Genomic DNA, 22,366 nt, shown 5'->3' on the forward strand with positions numbered 1-22,366 from the left:
TGTGGGAGTGCTGTTTATATCCCGTCTACTACTAATCATTCATCCATACAGTGTGTCCCATGATTGCAGCTTTAAAAATAAAATAACTATCCATCCATTACTCCTTCCTGTGTTGACTCACGGACTTGAAGGACAGTACCAGGAAGTTTATACAGGATGTACCGCCCCCACCTACTGCCAACCAGTCATGTCAAGCTATACACACCCTTCCGCATTGTTACAACATTTGGGAGGCGCATGGTGATGCGGTAGGTACAGTTGCGTCCATACCCTCCATATGGAGCCTCCGACCACATTTTAGATTCAAGCATAAATTGACTTTTAGTCTAGGCCTCCAGAATGGATTAGTCTAGGCCTCCAGAATGGATTAGTTCACTAAGTTCAATAAGAAATGAGGTAAGATAAGGGCGTTAAGGCAATAAATAGGCCATGGTGGCGAAGTAATTACAATATAGCAATTAAACACTGGAATGGTAGATGTGCAGAAGATGAATGTGAAAGTAGAGATACTGGGGTAAGATACTTGCAAAGGAGCAAGACAAATAAATAAATACAGTATGGGGATGAGGTAGCTAGATGGGCTGTTTACATATGGGCTATGTACAGGTGCAGTTATCTGTGAGCTGCTCTGACAGCTGGTGCTTAAAGCTAGTGAGGGAGTTATGAGTCTCCAGCTTCAGAGATTTTTGCAGTTTGTTCCAGTCATTGGCAGCAGAGAACTGGAAGGAAAGACGACCAAAGGAGGAATTGGCTTTGGGGGTGACCAGTGAGATATACCTGCTGGAGCGCGTGCTACGAATGGGTGCTGCTATGGTGACCAGTGAGCTGAGATAAGGCGGGGCTTTACCTAGCAGAGACTTGTAGATAACCTGTAACCAGTGGATTTGGCGGTGAGTATGAAGCGAGGGCCAACCAACGAGAGAGTACAGGTCGCAATGGTGGGTAGTGTATGGGGCCTTGGTGACAAAACGGAATGCACTGGGATAGACTGCATCCAGTTTGTTGAGTAGAGTGTTGGAGGCTATTTTATAGATGACATCACTGAAGTCGAGGATCGTAAGGATGGTCAGTTTTACGAGGGTATGTTTGGCAACTTGAGTGAAGGATGCTTTGTTGCGATAAAGGAAGCCGATTCTAGATTTAATTTTGGACTGGAGATGTGAGTTTGGAAGGAGAGTTTACAGTCTAACCAGACCCATAGGTATTTGTAGTTGTCCACGCATCCAGAGTAGTGATGCTGGACGGGTTAGCAGGTGCGGGCAGGGATCGGTTGAATAGCATGCATTTAGTTTTCCCTGCGTTTAAGAGTAGTTGGAGGCCACGGAAGGAGAGTTGTATGGCATTGAAGCTTGTCTGGAGGTTAGTTAACACAGTGTCCAAAGAGGGGCCAGAAGTATACAGAATGGTGTCGTCTGCGTAGAGGTGTACCAGAGAATCACCAGCAGCAAGCGCAACAACATTGATGTATACAGAGAAGAGTGTCGGCCCTAGGATTGAACCCTGTGGCACCCCCATAGACTGACAGAGGTCCGGACAACAGGCCCTCCGATTTGACACACTGAACTCTATCAGAGAAGTACTTGGTAAACCAGGCGAGGGAATCATTTGAGAAACCAAGGCTGTTGAGTCTGCCAATAAGAATGTGGTGATTGACAGAGTCGAAAGCCTTGGCCAGGTTGATGAATATGGCTGCACAATAATGTCTCTTATCGATGGTGGTTATGATGTCGTTTAGGATCTTGAGCGTGGCTGAGGTGCACCCATGACCAGCTTTGAAACCAGATTGCATAGTGGAGAAGGTATGGTGGGATTCGAAATGGTCTGCAATCTGTTTGTTAACTTGGCTTTCGAAGACCTTAGAAAGACAGGGTAGGATAGATATAAGTCGGTAGCAGTTTGGGTCTAGAGTGTCACCCCCTTTAAAGAGGGGGATGACCGCGGCAGCTTTCCAATCTTTGGGAATCTCAAACGATACGAAAGAGGTTGAACAGGCTAGTAATAGGGGTTGCAACAATTTCGGCAGATAATTTTAGAAAGAGAGGATCCAGATTGTCTAGCCCGGCTGATTTGTAGGGGTCCAGACTTTGCAGCTCTTTCAGAATATCAGCTATCTGGATTTGGTTAAGGAGAAATGGTGGGGGCTTTGGCGGGTTGCTGTGGAGGGTGCCGGGCAGTTGACCGGGGTAGGGGTAGCCAGGTGGAAAGCATGGCCAGCCGTAGAGAAATGCTTATTGAATTTCTCAATTATAGTGGATTTATCGGTGGTGACAGTGTTTCCTAGCCTCAGGGCAGCTGGGAGGAGGTGCTCTTTTTCTCCATGGACTTTACAGTGTCCCAGAACCTTTTTGAGTTAGTACTAAAGGATACAAATTTCTGTTTGAAAAATCTAGCCTTAGTTTTCCTAACTGCCTGTGTGTATTTGTTCCTAACTTCCCTGAAAAGTTGCATATCACAGGGGCTATTCGATGCTAATGCAGAATGGCACAGGATGTTTTTGTGCTGGTCAAGGGCAGACAGGTCTGGAGTGAACCAAGGACCATATATATTCCTAGTTCTACATTTTTTGAATGAGGCATGCTTATTTAAGATGGTGAGGAAGGCACTTTTAAAGAATAGCTAGGCATCATCTACTGACGGGATGAGGTCAATGTCAATCCAGGATACCCCGGCCAGGTCAATTAGAAAGGCCTGCTTGCAGAAGTGTTTTAGGGAGCGTTTGACAGTGATGAGGGGTGGTCGTTTGGTCGCAGACCCATTACGGATGCAGGCAATGTGGCAGTGATCGCTGAGATCTTGATTGAAAACAGCAGAGGTGTATTTGGAGGGTGAGTTAGTTAGGATGACATCTATGAGGGTGCCCGTGTTTACGGATTTGGAGTTGTACCTGGTACGTTCATTGATAATTTGTTTGAGATTGAGGGCATCAAGCTTTGATTGTAGGATGGCCGGGGTGTTAAGCATGTCCTAGTTTAGGTCACCTAGTAGCACGAGCTCAGAAGATAGATGGGGGGCAATCAATTCACATATGGTATCGAGGGCACAGCTGGGGGCAGAGGGAGGTCTGTAGCAAGCGGCAACAGTGAGAGACTTGTTTCTGGAAAGGTGAATTTTTAGTAGAAGCTTGAATTGTTTGGTTACAGACTTGGATAGTAATACAGAACTCTGCAGGCTATTTTTGCAGTAGATTGCAACACTGCCCCAAATCTACTTGGAGTTAACCAACCAGGTTCAATGTAAGCTAGCTAACATTAGCCTCTAACTAGCAAAGCAAACAGCTCTAGGATACGAATAATAACGTCATACACGTAACGTTAGCTAACAAGCCAGCCAGCTAACGTTAGCTAGTTAAACAACAATGAACAATAAGCCAAATCATGTTCTTACTACTCTGCGTGAATCTGCTGGGAGCTAACCAACCAGGTTCAACGTTAACTGGCTAACAATTAAGCTCTAACTAGCAAAGCAAGCGGTTCTGGCTAGGGAGCCAGCCAGTAACATAGCTAGCTAGCGAACCATACACTTCCGCTTGAAATGAAACCACTTTGTCAAAATTAGAATTGTGTAATATCTATCTTACCCATATACATCATGCATGATGGACACCTCACCCTGTCAGGAATGCCATGCCACGGTTGCCCTTTGTTTGAAGATGTAATCCGGAGACAGGTGTTTTTTCCATCTCTTTGGCTATCATACTCTAATTCCACTGATTTCAAAAAACTCGATCCTCCAGAAAGTGGAGAGCAACACTTATGCAGCTCCACTACACAACACATTTTTAAAGCTGCGTTCGACAGGATTACCAGCAGAGTGACCAGCTCAAATAGACAGAAGTTCTCTATATGGCAGACCAATCTGAACTCCTCTCTCGGCATGTGCAGCCAACTGTTCCTAGGCCGTCATTGAAAATAAGAATTTGTTCTTAACTGACTTGACTAGTTAAATAAAGGTTAAAATAAAAAATAAACTCATTATCTCAGCCAATCATGGCTAGTGGAAAGGTTGATTCTTTCTCTGTGGCTAAACCAACTAGGCTTGTAATTTAACCATTTTATTTGTATTTACAGATGGTATACATGTTTGTTATTATGAAAGTTCACATGTTTCACAAGGAATTTCTGCCAAAAAAATGCATTTTGATAAAATTTCAAAAATGGTTACGTTAAAAAGGCTCTCCTGTGAAGTCGTGACTTGCGACATACGCCTAGTTTCCTGAAGCACACCTGTTAATTGAAATGCATTCCAGGTGACTTCCTCATGAAGCTGATTGAGAGAATGCCAAATGTGTGCAAAGCTGTCATCAAGACAAAGGATTGCTCAAATATAAAATGTATTTTGGTTTGTTTAACACTTTTTTGGTTACTACATGATTCCATATATGTTATTTCATAGTTTTGATGTCTTCACTATTATTATACAATGTAGAAAATAGTAAAAATAAAGGAAAACCCTGGAATGAGTAGGTGTGTCCAAACTTTTGATTGGTACTGTATATATTTTTGTTACTGCTCGACTAAAACAATCTCGGTCGACCAACAGCCTAACAATCAACCAGTCGACTAATTGTGGTCATCCCTACCTCCCACTCACAAGGCAGGCAGTACGCTTGACCTAATCTTCACTACAGGCTGTTCACCTACTATTCTCACTGCAACCCCCCTCCAGGTCTCTGATCACTACTTTGTTTCCTTTTCTCTCCCCCAACCCTACCCACTCAGCCCCTACCCAGATGGTCATGTGCCACCGTAATCTTTGCTCTCTCTCATCCAGTTCTCTCTCCTCTCCTATCCTATCCTCTCTCCCGTCTGCTAAATCCTTCTGTCTCCTGACTCCAGCTCTTCAACCGTACTCTCTTCACTTTCCACATCCTTTGTTTCTCACGGTCCACTTTCGTCCGCGACCTTCCCCTCCCACTCCGTGGCTGATCGACTGCGTGCTAACAGTAGGGCTGCGGGCAGCTGAGCTGAAACTTAACTTCTGGAGGGCCTATTATCCTTCCACTCCCTATCCACCTTCTCTTCATCTGTATCTGCTGCTCTAACCCCCATCCCTGGGAAACCATTCTCCACTTTCCCATACCTCATTAACCATCCACCACCTCCCTCTCTGCTGACGACTTTGTTAACCACTTTGAAAAAAAGGTTGACGACCTCATTCACTCTGCCTACTGAACCCACTGATCCAACTCAAACAGAACTACCCTACACCTTGACCTCTTTCTCCCCTCTTTCTCCAGACGACATCCTGTGACTAGTGATGTTCAGCCGCCCAACAACCTGCCAACTTAACCCCATCCTCCCTTCTCCAGACCATCTCTGGAGACCTCACTTCCCTCATCAACTCATCCCTGACCACTGGCTGCGTCCCCTCTGACTTCAAGATGGCCAGTCGCTCCCCTTGTCAAGAAACTAACACTCGACCGCTCTGACGTTAAACTACAGACCCATGTCCCTTTCTTTTGTTTCCAAAACACTTTAGCGTGTTGTCTCTGACCAACTCTCTCATTATCTCTCTAAGAACGATCTTCTTGACCCTAACCAGTCAGGCTTCAGGGCGGCTCACTCAACTGAGACCGCTCTCCTCTGTGTCACAGATGCTCTGCAAAGCTGACTCTCTCTCCTCTGTTCTCATCCTCCAACATCTTTCCGCTGCCTTCGACACAATTAGATCCTCCTCTCCACCCTCTCACGCTCTGCACACTCCAGGATTGCACACTACCTGGAAGGTTGCTCCTAACAGGTGGTGTGGAGAGGATCTGTGTCTTCATGTGCTCTCACTACTGGTGTCCACTAAGGGCTTGGTTCTAGGCCCTTTTCTCTTCACACCAAGTCACTCTGCTCTGTCATATCCTCACATGGTCTCTCCTATCATTACTATTTGGATGACACTCAACTATTCTTCTCCTTCCCCCCCCTTCTGACACACAAGGTGGCAACATGCAACTCTGCGTGCCTGGCAGACATCTCGGCTTGGATATCGGCCCACCACCTTTTGCGCAACCTCGACCAAACAGCTGCTCTGCCTCCCGGGGAAGGCATGTCTGCTCCAAGACCTCTTCATCACGGTTGACAACTCCACAGTGGTCCCCTCCCAGAGTGCAAAGAACCTTGTCGTGACCCTGGACAACACCCTATTGTTCTCTGCAAACATCAAAGCAGTGACTCATTCCTGCAGGTTCATGCTCTACGACATCCGTAGAGTACGACTTTTCAATGCTAGCATGACTAGGTTTTGTCAATTTAACTCACCCAGTGCATCGTTTGGCCATGTTTTTCACTTTTGGGTCCGTTCCATCAGTCCTAATGTACCAACCCGTATGGTAAAGAATTGTGAAAATCTGATAAGAATCTTGTATGGCAGAAGATGAGTACAAAAATCGATGAAATAATCTAATTATCTGGCAAGTTTTTCCTTATGTCAGTGGCGTATATGTGTTAACTTATTTGCCATATATGACAGGCATGATTTAATTTCCTACATATATATGGTATGACATATGAGACAAAATATGAGTCATCTATAAATATTACAGAAAAGGTATATGTTCTGACAATATAACCTATACAAAATAAATGCTTTCCTTTATAAGTTTCACATTCAATATATAAGGGCGCAGTGGTCTAAGGCAGTGCTAGATGTGCCGCTAGAGATCCTGGTTCCAGGCCGCGACCAGGAGACCCATGGGGCGGCACACAATTGGCCCAGCGTCGTCTTGGTTAGGGGAGGGTTTGGCCGACAGGGACATCCTTGTCCTGGGCGCAATGCATGCCGACACTATCGCCAGGTGTACGGTGTTTCCTCCGACACATTGGTGCGGCTGGATTCCGGGTTAAGTGGGCATTGCAGCTTGTCTGGGTTGTGTTTCAGGGGCCGCACGGCTCTCAACCTTTGCCTCTCCCGAGTCCGTACAGGAGTTGCAGCGATGGGACAAGACTGCTTTCCCTCTTCTTCACCTCCTGATTTCCCCCTTCCTCTTGCTCCTTCTGCTTTTCTCCTCCCTCTCCCTCCTTTTCCCCTTCCTCCTGCTCCGCCCTCTCCCGTGTTCTCCCTCCTTTTCCCCTTCCTCCTCCTGCTGCTCCGCCCTCTCCCCTGTTCTCCCTCCTTTTTCCCTTCCTCCTGCTGCTCCGCCCTCTCCCCTGTTCTCCCTCCTTTTCCCCTTCCTCCTCCTGCTGCTCCGCCCTCTCCCCTGTTCTCCCTCCTTTTCCCCTTCCTCCTCCTGCTGCTCCGCCTTCTCCTGTTCCCCTTCCTCCTCCTGCTGCTCCGCCCTCTCCTGTTCTCCCTCCTTCGGCATTCCAGCTCCTGCTCGTCCTCACGGCGGACTTTGCTTCTTTTTTCAACAAGGGTGACATTTTGTGCGTCAATGTCAGACAGTGCAAGTGCTTTGAAATGTGTATGTCCCATGTATATGAGACCTTGTAAGCTAAGCCTTCTATGTCTTGTATGTTTTTTTTTATACGATACATTTCTGTTCTGTCTAAATGTTACCCACCCATACAAGTCAGATATTACAAGAATATTTTATGAAACTTAATTACAAGTTCCAGGTAGAACATATAGAATAATTTAACAGAATTCTTATCTTTTCCATATGGGAATCCCGCCCACCTGGTGTGCCGGGTGAGCTAAATCTGGTGTGCTGGGTGAGCTAAATCTGGAGTGCTGGGTGAGCTACATCTGGTGTGCTGGGTGAGCTACATCTGGTGTGCTGGGTGAGCTACATCTGGTGTGCTGGGTGAGCTACATCTGGTGTGCTGGGTGAGCTACATCTGGTGTGCTGGGTGAGCTACATCTGGTGTGCTGGGTGAGCTACATCTGGTGTGCTGGGTGAGCTAAATCGAGTCCACCTGCTTTATCTTTACCAACCCAGAGATTCAATGGGAGGAAAATTATGTGTAGTGAGTAGACTCCGCCAAATCATGGGAAAACAAAAATATAATTACTTGACCCCCTGGAAAGAATTTAAAAAACTGAGCAAACTAAAATGCTATTTGGCCCTTAACAGAGAATACACATTGGCAGAAACACTGTGACTGACCCAAAATTAAAGAAAGCTTTGACTATGCACAGCCTTGCTATTCAGAAAGTTCGCCGTAGGCAGACCTGGCTCTCGAGCGGACCAGCTATGTGCTCACTGCCCACAAAATGAGGCGGAAACTGAGCTGCACTTCCTGACCTCCTGCCAAATGTATAACCATATTAGAAACACATATTTCCCTCAGATTACACAGATCCACAAAGAATTTGAAAACAAATCCAATTTTGATAAACTCCCATATCTATTGGGTGAAATACCACAGTGTGCAATCACAGGAGCAAGGTGTGACCTGTTGCCACAAGAAAAGGGCAACCAGTGAAGAACAAACACCATTGTAAATACATATTTACTTATTTTTACTTTTTTACTTTAACTATTTGCACAACGTTACAACACTGTATATAGACATAATGACATTTGAAATGTCTTTATTCTTTTGGATCTGTGTAATATTTACTGTTCATTTTACATGCCAATAAAGCCCCTTGAATGAATTGAATGAGTAGGTCTGAGGCTCTAGGAGAATCTTAATTGAATACTCCTCACGTCCTCTCTCATCTCCTCCTTCTCAAACCCATTGGAGGAGAAGGTCACAGGGGTGGGACCTCTGGCTTTCTCATCCAATGGGTTTTGAGAAGGAATCTTAAGAGAGCTGACACGAGAAATTCTCCCTCTGAGTGGATTTCATCAATTGGGTTTTTGTATCACCTCTAATCTAAATGTCCATATTGTATCATGGCAAGAAAGGGCACCATGTTCAGAGGACCATTTAACAATCCATATTTCAATTTCTTACCAAGTTCAGCTCACACGTGTATATACAATAAGACACAGTATTGGTCTTTGCCTATCAGTTTATAGTATATTAGCTCAAGAGTACTGCCTTGCAACATGAAGACTTCAAGGAATTTCCATGCATTCCCTAAACAGCAACCGTTCTTGTTACTCGTCCAGGTATGAATGGATGCCTTCCGACTGCGGCCTTTTATATGATGCAATTAGCATGCAACCATGTAAATCTACAATGGCTGCTGTGCTGTTGTATAGGTAGCATTAAACTGGCTTTGTCTCACTTTCTTTGCATGTCTATCAAATTACATCACATATTTTTACTCCCATTCTAGAATTCCCAGGGGAACCATAAGAAATGCAATGTGTAGAGAGCTAAGCTTACACGGATACTTTTGGCTAGGGCCAGTGAAACGCTGTGGGGTGAGAGGGATGCGAGGGATAATGGATCTGTAGCCAGGTGAAAATGAGAAATCCAAGATGGCTCCCATCCTCTAATTAGGACCTGAAAGAGACGGGTTTCAGGCAGTGTGTGTGCACTGTCCACAACCTGTCTGCAATGAGCTGGGTTTCAGTCACTTAAAACTGGCTCTCCAAATCTCATTTGATTTGTCACATGCGCCGAATACAACAGGTGTAGACCTTACTGTGTAATGCTTACTTACGAGCCCTTAACTAACAATGCAGTTCAAGAAATGGAGTTAAGAAAAGATTTACAAAATAAACTGAAGTCAAAAATAAAAAGCAACACAATAATGAAGCTATATTCAGGGGGTTCAGGTTAGTTGAAAGTAGGGGTAAAGTGACTGCATAAACAGCAAGTAGCAGCAGTGTAAAAACAAGGGGGGGGGGGGTGTCAATGTAAATAGTCTGGGTGGCCATTTGTTTAATTGTTCAGCAGTCTTATGGCTTGGGGGGTAGAATCTGTTAAGGAGCCTTTTGTACCTAGACTTGGCTCTCCGGTATCGCTTGCCGTGCGGTAGCCGAGAGAACAGTCTATGACTTGGGTGACTGGAGCCTTTAACAATTTTTTGCCTTCCTCTGACCCAGCCTGGTATATAGGTCCTGGATGGCAGGAAGCTTGGCCCCAGTGATGTACTGGGCCATACGTATTACCCTCTGTAGCGCCTTACGGTCAGATGCCGAGTAGTTGTCATACCAGGCGGTGATGCAACCAGTCAGGATGCTCTCAATGGTGCAGCTGTAGAACTTTTTGAGGATCTGGGGACCCATGCCAAATCTTTTCAATCTCCCAATGGGGAAACGTTTTTGTCGTGCCCTCTTCATGACTGTCTTGGTCTGCTTGGACCACGATAGTTTGTTGGTGATGTGGATGCCAAAGATCTTGAAACTCTCGACCCGCTCCACTACAGGCCCACCTTTTCCTGTAGTCCACGATCAGCTCCTTTGTCTTGTTTACATTGAGGGAGAAGTTGTTGTCCTGGCACCACATGGTCAGGTCTCTGACCTCTCCCCTATAGGCGGTCTGTAGTCAATGAACAGCATTCTCACATAGGTGTTATTTTTGTCCAGGTAGGAAAGGGCTGTGTGGAGTGCAATTGCATCATCTGTGGATATGTTGGTGTGGTATTCAAATTGGAGTGGGTCTGGTGTTGATGTGAGCCATGACCAGCCTTTCGAAGCACTTCATGGCTACCGAGGGTGGTAGTCATTTAGGCAGGTTACCTTCACTTTCTTGGGCCCCAGAGTCAGCTGATAAGGTGGGCCTGCTTTTCTTCAGCAGAGACAGGGAAGATGGTTAAAATTGATGGGAAGATGGATGGAGCCAAATACAGGACCACTCTGGAAGAAAACCTGATGGAGTCTGCAAAAGACCTGAGACTGGGACGGAGATTTAGACCTGGGTTCAAATTTTATTAGAAATTGCTTTAGCTTGGCTGGAATGCCAGATGGGCGAGGTTTGCAGTTTTGTGACTACTCTATTTTATACCTTGCAAGCTCAACAAAGCAACAGATAATGTATTTGAAATGTTTTTTAAATGGTATTCGATGCCAGCACTTTACAGTGTATTAACACAGCATTATAAAGGGTCCATAATCAGGTGCTTCACCTTTGTGAGCTACATTATTGGAGAAACAACAAAGGATGGGAAAAGTCTGAGTTCCTTGGAGGCTAATGGGAAGACTGTAGTAGTGGAGTTGGGCAGGGACAGTGTTTAAAGTGTGGGCCCCATTGTGACGGGCTCTTGTGCGTTTGGTCCTCTGCAGGTGGATGAGGAGGTGGCGCGCCTGGCGTCCATGCCAGGATGGCGAAGGGACATCATCAAGAAAAAGCTTGATGAAGAGAAGTGAGTGAGAGGCGGTGCTACCCATCCCATTACTCCAATCAGGAGCTTACACTGTTGCTCCATTATCTCTTCAATGGTCTCTGATTTGTCCTCCCTTCTGTCAATTTCTCCGGTTGTTTGTCTGTTTGCCTTGGTTAATGTTTTTTTTTTTTTATCTTCTCTTTTCCCACCTCAAGTTGTGTTGTGTGGGTTGATAAAAAAAAGTCATGTAGATCCTGAAATATTTAGAGCATATAGCTAGCTACCTACTGTATAACCACTATACACATTATTTCCTGTAGTCGTTAAGTAACGTTTTGAATGTATTAATACTGTATTTCCTTAAATTCCTTTTTGTGCCTAACTTCTCCGGGTCGGACAGGGGGCAAAAAAGGTAAGAAAACATTCTATAAAATGTTCATTTATAATATGCCACAAACTATTATCATGATCTTGGTTTCCATCCAATTTGCAACAGATTTTAAATGCAAATATTCTAAAATCCACATAAAAACAATATGTGCATTTTCCCACAACCTACAAAAGGTTGTGTGTATTGCGGGAAAAAAACTACTTTGGCAGTTAAATTCCAACGTACCGAATAACAATGTGTTAAATAGAGAATGTGCACTGTATTTTTGGATCAAAATTCAAAATACATTTAATCTTGATGTTCTGATGCAGTTTGGGCATTTTATAGTATTGCTTTTTTTGTGGAGTAATGCAGCTGTTTTTCTGTGTGACTTTTGTTTTATTTGTGCTTCCCAGACTGTGTTTTTGTGTGTGTGTATGTATGTATATATATATATATATATACAGTGCCTTGCGAAAGTATTCGGCCCCCTTGAACTTTGCGACCTTTTGCCACATTTCAGGCTTCAAACATAAAGATATAAAACTGTATTTTTTTGTGAAGAATCAACAACAAGTGGGACACAATCATGAAGTGGAACGACATTTATTGGATATTTCAAACTTTTTTAACAAATCAAAAACTGAAAAATTGGGCGTGCAAAATTATTCAGCCCCCTTAAGTTAATACTTTGTAGCGCCACCTTTTGCTGCGATTACAGCTGTAAGTCGCTTGGGGTATGTCTATCAGTTTTGCACATCGAGAGACTGAATTTTTTTCCCATTCCTCCTTGCAAAACAGCTCGAGCTCAGTGAGGTTGGATGGAGAGCATTTGTGAACAGCAGTTTTCAGTTCTTTCCACAGATTCTCGATTGGATTCAGGTCTGGACTTTGACTTGGCCATTCTAACACCTGGATATGTTTATTTTTGAACCATTCCATTGTAGATTTTGCTTTATGTTTTGGATCATTGTCTTGTTGGAAGACAAATCTCTGTCCCAGTCTCAGGTCTTTTGCAGACTCCATCAGGTTTTCTTCCAGAATGGTCCTGTATTTGGCTCCATCCATCTTCCCATCAATTTTAACCATCTTCCCTGTCTCTGCTGAAGAAAAGCAGGCCCAAACCATGATGCTGCCACCACCATGTTTGACAGTGGGGATGGTGTGTTCAGCTGTGTTGCTTTTACGCCAAACATAACGTTTTGCATTGTTGCCAAAAAGTTCAATTTTGGTTTCATCTGACCAGAGCACCTTCTTCCACATGTTTGGTGTGTCTCCCAGGTGGCTTGTGGCAAACTTTAAACGACACTTTTTATGGATATCTTTAAGAAATGGCTTTCTTCTTGCCACCCTTCCATAAAGGCCAGATTTGTGCAAAATACGACTGATTGTTGTCCTATGGACAGAGTCTCCCACCTCAGCTGTAGATCTCTTCAGTTCATCCAGAATGATCATGGGCCTCTTGGCTGCATCTCTGATCAGTCTTCTCCTTGTATGAGCTGAAAGTTTAGAGGGACAGCCAGGTCTTGGTAGATTTGCAGTGGTCTGATACTCCTTCCATTTCAATATTATCGCTTGCACAGTGCTCCTTGGGATGTTTAAAGCTTGGGAAATCTTTTTGTATCCAAATCCGGCTTTAAACTTCTTCACAACAGTATCTCGGACCTGCCTGGTGTGTTCCTTGTTCTTCATGATGCTCTCTGCGCTTTTAACGGACCTCTGAGACTATCACAGTGCAGGTGCATTTATAAGGAGACTTGATTACACACAGGTGGATTGTATTTATCATCATTAGTCATTTAGGTCAACATTGGATCATTCAGAGATCCTCACTGAACTTCTGGAGAGAGTTTGCTGCACTGAAAGTAAAGGGGCTGAATAATTTTGCATGCCCAATTTTTCAGTTTTTGATTTGTTAAAATAGTTTGAAATATCCAATAAATGTCGTTCCACTTCATGATTGTGTCCCACTTGTTGTTGATTCTTCACAAAAAAATACAGTTTTTTATCTTTATGTTTGAAGCCTGAAATGTGGCAAAAGGTCGCAAAGTTCAAGGGGGCCGAATACTTTCGCAAGGCACTGTATATATATATATATATTCCCCAGATGAAGAAGTATTTGGACAAATTCACTTACTGTATTAGTCAAAAGCGTAGTATTTGGTCCCATACTCCTTGCTTGTGACTACAAACTCGGATGCATTTGCGGTTTGGGTTATGTATTGCCCTAGTAACAATGGTGAATTGAGTCATTTTCTTTATACAGTGGGGCAAAAAAAGTATTTAGTCAGCCACCAATTGTGCAAGTTCTCCCACTTAAAAAGATGAGAGACGCCTGTAATTTTCATCATAGGTACACTTCAACTATGTCCAGAAAATCAGAAAAGATTTTTAATGAATTTATTTGCAAATTATGGTATAAAATAAGTATTGTATATATATATACACACACACACGAGTCAAAAGTTTGGACACACACTCATTCAAGGGTTTGTCTTTATTTTTACTATTTTCTACATCCAAACTATGAAACATATAGAATCATGAAGTGACCAAAAAAAGTGTGAAACAAATCTAAATATATTTTAGATTCTTTAAAGTAGCCACCCTTTGCCTTGATAACAGCTTTGCTCACTCTTGGCATTCTCTCAACCAGCTTCATGAGGTAGTCACCTGGACTGCATTTCAATTAACAGGTGTGCCTTGTTAAGTTAATTTGTGGAATTTATTTCCTTCTTAATGCGTTTGAACCCATCAGTTGTGTTGTGACAAGGTTGGGGGGGGGGGGGCATACAGAAGGTGGCCCTATTTGGTCAAAGATCAAGTCCATATTATGGTAAGAACAGGTCAAATAAGAGAAATGACAGTCCATCATTACTTTAAGACATGAAGGTCAGTGAATATGGAACATTTCAAGAACTTAGAAAGTTTCTTCAATTGCAGTCACTTAAACCATCAAGTACTATGATGAACCTGGCTTTCATGAGGACCGGCACAGGAAAGGAAGACCCAGAATTACCTCTGCTGCAGAGGATAAGGTCACAGAGTTCAAGTAACAGACATCTCATTCCCACCGTGAAGCATGGAGGAGGTTGTGTGTTGGTGTGGAGATGCTTTGCTGGTGACACTGTCAGTGATTTATTTCGAAATCAAGCTACACTTAACCAGCATGGCTACCACAGCATTCTACAAAGATACGTCATCGCATCTGGGGTTAGTGGGACTATCATTTGTTTTCAACAGGACACTGACCCAACACACCTCCAGGCTGTGTAAGGGCTATTTTTACCAAGAAGGAGAGCGATGGAGTGCTGCATCAGATGACCTGGCCTCCACAATCACCCAACCTCAACCCAATTGAGATGGTTTGGGATGAGTTGGACCACAGAGTGAAGGAAAAGCAGCCAACAAGTGCTCAGCATATGTGGGAACTCCTTCAAGACTGTTGGAAAAGCATTCTAGCTGAAGCTGGTTGAGAGAATGCCAAGAGTGTGCCAAGCTTTCATAAATATTTTGATTTGTTAAACACTTTTTGGGTTACTACATGATTCCATGTGTTATTTCATAATTTTGACATCTTCACTGTTATTCTACAATGTAAAAAAATAGTAAAAATAACATCCCTGGAATGAGTATTCAGACCCCTTAACTTTTTTTTTTTACATTACAGCCTTATTCTAAAATTGATTCAATTGTTTGATTCTCTCATCAATCTCTGCACAATACCACATAATGACAGACATTTTTTTAAATTTCAGAATAATTTTTACTGAAATATCACATTTAAATAATTATTCAGACCCTTTACTCAGTACTTTGTTGAAGCACGTTTGGCAGCGATTACAGCCTCGAATCTTCTTGGGTGTGACGCTACAAGCTTGGCACACCTGTATTTGGGGAGTTTCTCTCATTCTTCTCTGCAGATCCTCTCAAGCTCCGTCAGGTTGGATGGGGAGTGTCACTGCACAGCTATTTTCAGATCTCTCCAGAGATGTTAGATTGGGTTCAAGGCTTCCATCTGTTCACTCTACTATAAAGGCCGGATTTGGTGGATTGCTGCAGAGATGGTTGTGCTTCTGGAAGGTTCTCTCATATCCACAGAATAACTCTGGAGCTCTGTCAGAGTGACCATCAGGTTCTTGGTCACCTCCCTAACCAAGTCCCTTCTCCCCCTATTGCTCAGTTTGGCCGAGCGGCCAACTCTAGGAAGAGTCTTGGTGGTTCCAAACTTCTTCCGTTTAAGAATAATGGAGGCCACTGTGTTCTTGGGGACCTTCAATGCTGCAAAAATGTTTTGGTACCCTTCCACAGATCTGTGACTCGACACAATCCTGTTTCGGAACTCTACAGAGTTCAATAATAAAATACAAATGATTGAATCCGTAGCCCAATAAACAGCATGCTTTCCCGAGTCGTAGTGGGAGGACCACACAACATATCATTGCGTGACTCCATGTTTACTTCGATATGATGGTTATTATATCAATATTTGCGCATTTACACCACCATTTCTCTCATAATACATTTTACCTAGACAAAAAGATCCCACATTGTCTAGCGTGTTTTGCTTTGTCAACATTTGGAAAGTTTACCAAAAAATGTGCTGTTTTCCATTATCCCTGTTGTGACATTCTTTATCCGACACGTACTTTACTCACATAAAAAGGTTGCATGGGAATCCTGGTCAGTAGTGATGCCATATAGCATGCAGATTTTTGGTTTCACATGGACTGAAAAGATCAAGGTTTCCAACTACTGGTCAGTAATATTAGAATAACACCCATCATTTCATACATCCCCCTGCAGAGTTATAATGAAGCAGTCAAACTCTCATATAATAAATATTCGTAAGACATCACATAAAATGGATAAACTAGAGGCAAGCATGGCATTATATTGACGTATCAGCCCTCAAATGTTGCTGCCTTTTTGATACAATAGGACTCGGTCATTAACAATCAGCAATCAGCGTTAGGTGACTAACTCATTGATCCTGCTCATTGTAATACAACACGTTTAAAAGTGAGTTAAATCCTCCATAAGGCAGAAGTCTCTTTACCTGGTATGTATTTAGAAATGACACCGTAATGTATGTTTACCAGGTGGTAACCAGTTATAGGAGGTACCAAAAGTATTCATTGTGACCAGACCAGGGTCAAATACTTGAGCTTTGGTTTGCCCGGTACAGTGGAACCAATAGAATTGTCCCAAAAGTAAACTCCCATCTAATTTAAGCCCATCTCAAACATTTACATTTGACTGTGGTGACCTAGCCTAAAATCCAGAATCTGTTTTGTGCTTACATTCCACTCATTGTACTGCGTGTCATGACAGACAAGGAGAGGTGAGCTAAACAGACTGGTGCCCAGGGTAATAGTGACCTTTTTAATTTACCCAACAGGGCCAAACCGAGCGAGCTATACTGGTAACACATGCACCATAGTTACCATGTAAAAATAACATATCAGAGACAGCACAGTAGAGTTCGGGTTGGCCCAGAATCAGGCAATTGTTTCTTAATAAAAGCTGAAACAGTCACACATTGAATCACACTGACACCTTGTATTCACCTTCCCTCTTATTGGTGCACTCAGAAAAGAAGAGGAGCTTGCAAACAAGGCAAAGGAGAGCGGGGAGAAGAAAGAGCAGGAGCGACTACGGACCATGGGTTACAATGAGAGCAAGTTGGCGCCATGGCAACGGCAGATCATCCTGAAGAAAGGAGACATAGCGAAACAGTAGATAGAGCCTCCCCATCCAACCCCCTTCCCCTTCAATGTCAACCAACCAACCCCCAACCCAACTACTACCAAAATCCCCTCCCATACCCAACCCTCATCGCACCCCACCCCAATCAGGTTTCCACTAGATAACACAGCCACAAAGTCAGGTTCCAGAGCTACCAAGGCAAAATTAGCTACAAAAATGTGAATTTTGGTGTTAATTTAAGGTTATTAGGGTTAGGTTGAAAATAAACGTGAAATTATAGAAATAGGCAGAGTTTAGCCATATGCCAGCAGCATACCACTGCTGGCTTGCTTCTGAAGCTAAGCAGGGTTGGTCCTGGTCAGTCCCTGGATGGGAGATCAGATGCTGCTGGAAGTGGTGTTGGAGGGCCAGTAGGAGGCACTCTTTCCTCTGGTCTAAAAAATATCCCAATGCCCCAGGGCAGTGATTGGGGACACTGCCCTGTGTTGGGTGCCGTCTTTAGGATGGGACGTTAAACGGGTGTCCTGACTCTCTGAGGTCATTAAAGAGCCCATGGCACTTATTGTAAGAGTAGGGGTGTTAACCCCGGTGTCCTGGCTAAATTCCCAATCTGGCCCTCAAACCATCACGGTCACCTAATAATCCCAGTTTACAATTGGCTCATTTATCCCCCTCCTCTCCCCTGCAACTATTCCCCAGGTCGTTGCTGCAAATGAGAACGTGTTCTCAGTCAACTTACCTGGTAAAATAACGGATAAATAAAAAAATAATTATGACTTTGTGGCTGTGTTAACTAGTGACGACCCACCGAACAGGACCATGCCACCTCCCAACATGCTTTGCAGCTCTGCCATCCTGAAATTGTGTGGCCGCACCAAGGTCCCGTGGACAAAAACTGTACGTATCGCAACGTTAGCGGTGTCTGATTCAAAGGACAACATGAGCACATTAGATGCTCCTACCCCTTTTTGTCCTGTCAAAAAACATTTGGCTAAATTACTGTACGTATCGCAACTGTATGAGACCCTTAGACTTGAATCATATACACTAGCTTTACTTTACATTATTTAACATGACTCTGTAGGAATTTCCCATACAATTCCACACACTTGAACAACCTTTCTCAATGTTGATCTGTTGGTCTGTCTTGTTGGCCATTGTGGGAAAAGTTGTCATTGCTATAGGTTGAGCAGTTTGTCATAAATAGAAAAACTGTCCACGATCTGTTTTCTCTGCATTTGATTCACCCACACTTACATTGATAATTGAGCTCTAAAACTAGACTGTTGTATTCTACTGTAGGTTTGCTTTTAGGATGGAAAATGTTAACATAATAAGCAATGGCATTTTGATACTGTATATATCATCTCCATGTATTGCACAAAGACCTATATAGAACCAGACCATTCTATTTAATGATGCTATTTTTCATTGAGCCCATCTGAACTTCCAGAGATATTGTTGAAACAGGAAATAGATAAAGTCCCTCCTGTATCTGTTATTTTGTACATTAATATCATATGGGTAACTGCAACCATAAGTCATTTAAAATGGGTTTATTAATATTGTTAGTTGTGGATAACGTAATTAAAGTTTAAAAAATAACACTGAACAAAAATATAAAAGCAACATGTAATGATTTCAATGATGTTACTGAGTTACAGTTCATATCAGGAAATCAGTCAATTGAAATGAATTCATTAGGCCCTAATCTTTGGATTTCACATGACCGAGAATACAGACTGGTCACAGATACCTTTTTTTAAAAGTAGTGGATCAGAAAAGCTGTCCGTATCTGGTGTGACCACCATTTGCATTGTGACACATCTCCTTCACGCTGTTGATTGTGGCCTGTGGAATGTCCCACTCCTCTTCAATGGCGGTGCGAAGTTACTGGATATTGGCGGAAACAAACCGCTGTACACGCCAATCCAGAGCATCCCAAACATGCTCATTGAGGTGACATGTCTGAGTATGCAGGCCATGGAACTGGGACATTTTCAACTTCCAGGAATTGTGTATAGATCCTTGTGACATGTGGCCGTGCATTATCATGCTGAAACATGAGGTGATGGAGGAGGATAAATGGCACGACAATGGGCCTCAGGATCTCGTCACGGTATCTAAAATGCAATTGTGTTCGTTGTCCATAGCTTATGCCTGCCTATACCATAACCCCACCGCCACCATGGGGCAGTCTGTTCACAACGTTGACACAACGGAGACATCTGTGGCGTTGTGACAAAATAGCACATTTTAGATTGGCCTTTTATTGTCCCCAGCACAAGGTGCACCTGTGTAATGACCATGATGTTTAATCAGCTTCTTGCCACACCTGTCAGGTGGATGGATTGTCTTGGCAAACTTTTGCATTTAACTTTTTTTTTTACTTTTCAACGCCCTTATTGTGATCATGGTGAATTGTTTGTGTTGCATGTGTCTTATGGATGTCAAAATTGACTGTGTTGTCCAACCAAAAGCACATCTCTTGTTATCTAAGAGGATTGAACACTCCACAATCATGTTAATTAAAAAACACATCATATTTAGCAAATCGCTATGAGTTCAACGGGCAAACATGTTTTCTTTTATCGATGTATAAAATATTAGGAGCACAATCATAACAGAAGTCTCATCAGCACACTGAATATTGCAAAAGTCCCACAAATATATCAGTGTCCTTTATCTGGCTTTCACCAGTAAACCTTGGAATGTAATATTTTATGAGCAGGTCCTTTTACTAGAGGAGAGTTCTCTCTCTCTCACTTACTATATTTTCAATCCACCTACTGGTTTTTTTTCTAGGTAAATGTTGTAGGTTGTTTTTGGTCAGGGGACCAAACTATACGTAACTCGGGCATTCTCTTTTTTTTTTTAAATGACCGTTGACACATTGTTGGTTTCGTAGGAAGATGTGCACTAATGCTGTGGCTGGAGTTGTTGGTCCTCAGAAATGTGCCAGATGTGTCTTTCTGAATGTGTATATAAAACATACAGTATATGGGCATCCCCAATGTCAGAAAATGTGCTACAGGTTTACTTCATATGTATTGGGTGTACATTTTTGCAAGTGTATCAAACATAATATATAATGAAATGCATGGTCCTTGTTGAGAAACTATTTGGAAATATTCAATTCATTGGATGGCATATTGATGTGAAAATGTAAAACTAAGTAAATGTCATTGCCATTCGAAGATTTTCTATACATTTATTACAGTATATAGTAACCCTCAATACTTTGTCGTTTCATTGTTCCCATATTACAGTTCTCAGCCTTGCTTACATAGATTGTTGGTTCATGAATGTAAAACTATATTTTCAGATTGTCAAATGGAATCTTTGACCTTTTGTAAATTGATTTATCTACTGCTTATCGGGTCTGGCAAAATTAAGGCAGCAATACAATTTTAAAAACATTACAATGTAATGTGTTATACAAATCAAAATATATTTTATATTTGAGATTCAAATAGCCACCCTTTGCATTTATGACAGCTTTGCACACTTGGAATTCTCTCAACCAGCTTCATGCATTTAAATTAACAGGTGTGCCTTAAGGGTTAAAAGGCTGACTACACCATTCGCGTGTGCGAGCGTTGCAAAATACATTTAGAAATCTGTTATTCAATTATTGCGCCAACGAGCGTCTGCGTTGCCAAGGGCTAAAATAGAAATCAGTTCTATTTCTGACGCAGATTGCGCTGCAAGTCCTGCCTCTCCCAGCTCCTCATTGGTTTACAGAAGCAGGTACCCACGTGCCATCTCCTCATTGGTTATACCCACGTGGGTGACTGAAAGACGAACGAGCTCAGTGGCGGTAATGTACCTAATTTATGAAAGTTGCCAATTGCAATATAGTCAAGAGAAGAAAAAGCCTGGAAAGAAGAGAGATGACTCGAAACGATTCGGTTGACCGTTTTATGTATGGATTAATTGGCGGAGTAAAGGACCTTGTGCATTTCAGGTAAAAAAACAACTCAATGTTTATATCCCAGGACAAATTAGCTAGCAACAGCAAGCTAGCTAAATAGGACAAATTAGTTAGCAAGTGCAAGCTAACTAGCTAAATTGCCATAAATGTTCAAGGCTTTTTTTTTCAACGCAGGCGCTTGTTGGCGCAATAATTGAATAACAGATTTCTAAATTTATTTTGCAACACTCACGAGCGGTGTGGTCAGCCTGTGAGCCTACAATTTCTCTGAAATTCTGCTGGACAATTGCCGAACAACTGAACGTTATGTCACACTAAGTTGTTTGCAAGAGAATCTCTTTCTTCGAGTTGGACAGGTACTGTACTTTTATGAATAGTTTTTAATTACGTTTTGTCAAGAGGGAATAACACAGCAGTCGTCGACCGTGGGGCGCTACACTCACACCCCTTTCTAATTGATTTAATGGTGGCGTTTTCAGTGTGGGTATATGCAATTGTTTTGTTTAGAGGTGGCACCACTGGTTTCAAAGTGGTGTTGCAAAATTCATACATGTATTTTCTGGGGCCTCATTTATAAACCTTGCATAAATTTCACACAATTTCTGCCTGCGCCATTTCTGAAAGTCTGCCCACGCCATACAAGCTCAAGTTTCCTTATAAAAACCAGACCTTGTCATAAAACTGCGTGAAGGAGCATTAGAACTCTGCCTGAAAAACACCTTCCATTCACTTTTTATGGTGACAATAATGCCCTTATTTGCTATCTAATGTGGAGCTATTGGCATTAGGCCATGGCATGCAGAAGACTAATTGTTGTTTAATATTTAGTTTATCAATATATTATTGGGTTTCTATACCCTGGCTTGGTATAGGCTCAGATTAAATATGCAACTATCTCACACCAATACTGTAGCATACCCATACTGTCAAACATTTCCCATAAACTGCCGGTCTATTTTGTTGACAGGATGATAAATCTTTAGCAGTAATTTATGCTGTATCTGGAAAAGGACCTGCAGGAAGTACGGGGTGCTGCAGCAGCCTCTGATGAATCAGAATTAGCTTTTTTTTAAGGTTGTCATCCATATATTTATTTACAAAGCTAGGAGACTGAATTTCAATATCCACCCTCCGGGAAGACAATCTGTTCCTGTATTGAGTATTTGTGCCACCATAGAAACGGCCCCTCTCAACACATATTGATCTCCAATATAGGCAATGAAAGCCAAGGATCTGGTATCATGTACCACCTCACGACG

General features: G+C 42.7%; 1 protein-coding gene across 1 annotated transcript in view; it reads left to right on the forward strand.

The window, feature by feature from the left end:
- Window positions 1–17,471, forward strand: part of LOC139368348 (espin-like) — a 130,660-nt gene extending 113,189 nt beyond the window's left edge. The window contains exons 13-15 of the mRNA XM_071107112.1: window positions 11,054–11,132; window positions 11,485–11,506; window positions 17,059–17,471. Coding sequence (XP_070963213.1) covers window positions 11,054–11,132; window positions 11,485–11,506; window positions 17,059–17,206 — 249 coding nt within the window. The 3' untranslated portion in view covers window positions 17,207–17,471. The remainder of the gene's footprint in view (window positions 1–11,053; window positions 11,133–11,484; window positions 11,507–17,058) is intronic.
- The last annotated feature ends 4,895 nt before the right edge of the window (window positions 17,472–22,366 follow it).

The sequence above is a fragment of the Oncorhynchus clarkii genome, chromosome 16, assembly GCF_045791955.1.
Source record: "Oncorhynchus clarkii lewisi isolate Uvic-CL-2024 chromosome 16, UVic_Ocla_1.0, whole genome shotgun sequence".
Classification (NCBI taxonomy): domain Eukaryota; kingdom Metazoa; phylum Chordata; class Actinopteri; order Salmoniformes; family Salmonidae; genus Oncorhynchus; species Oncorhynchus clarkii.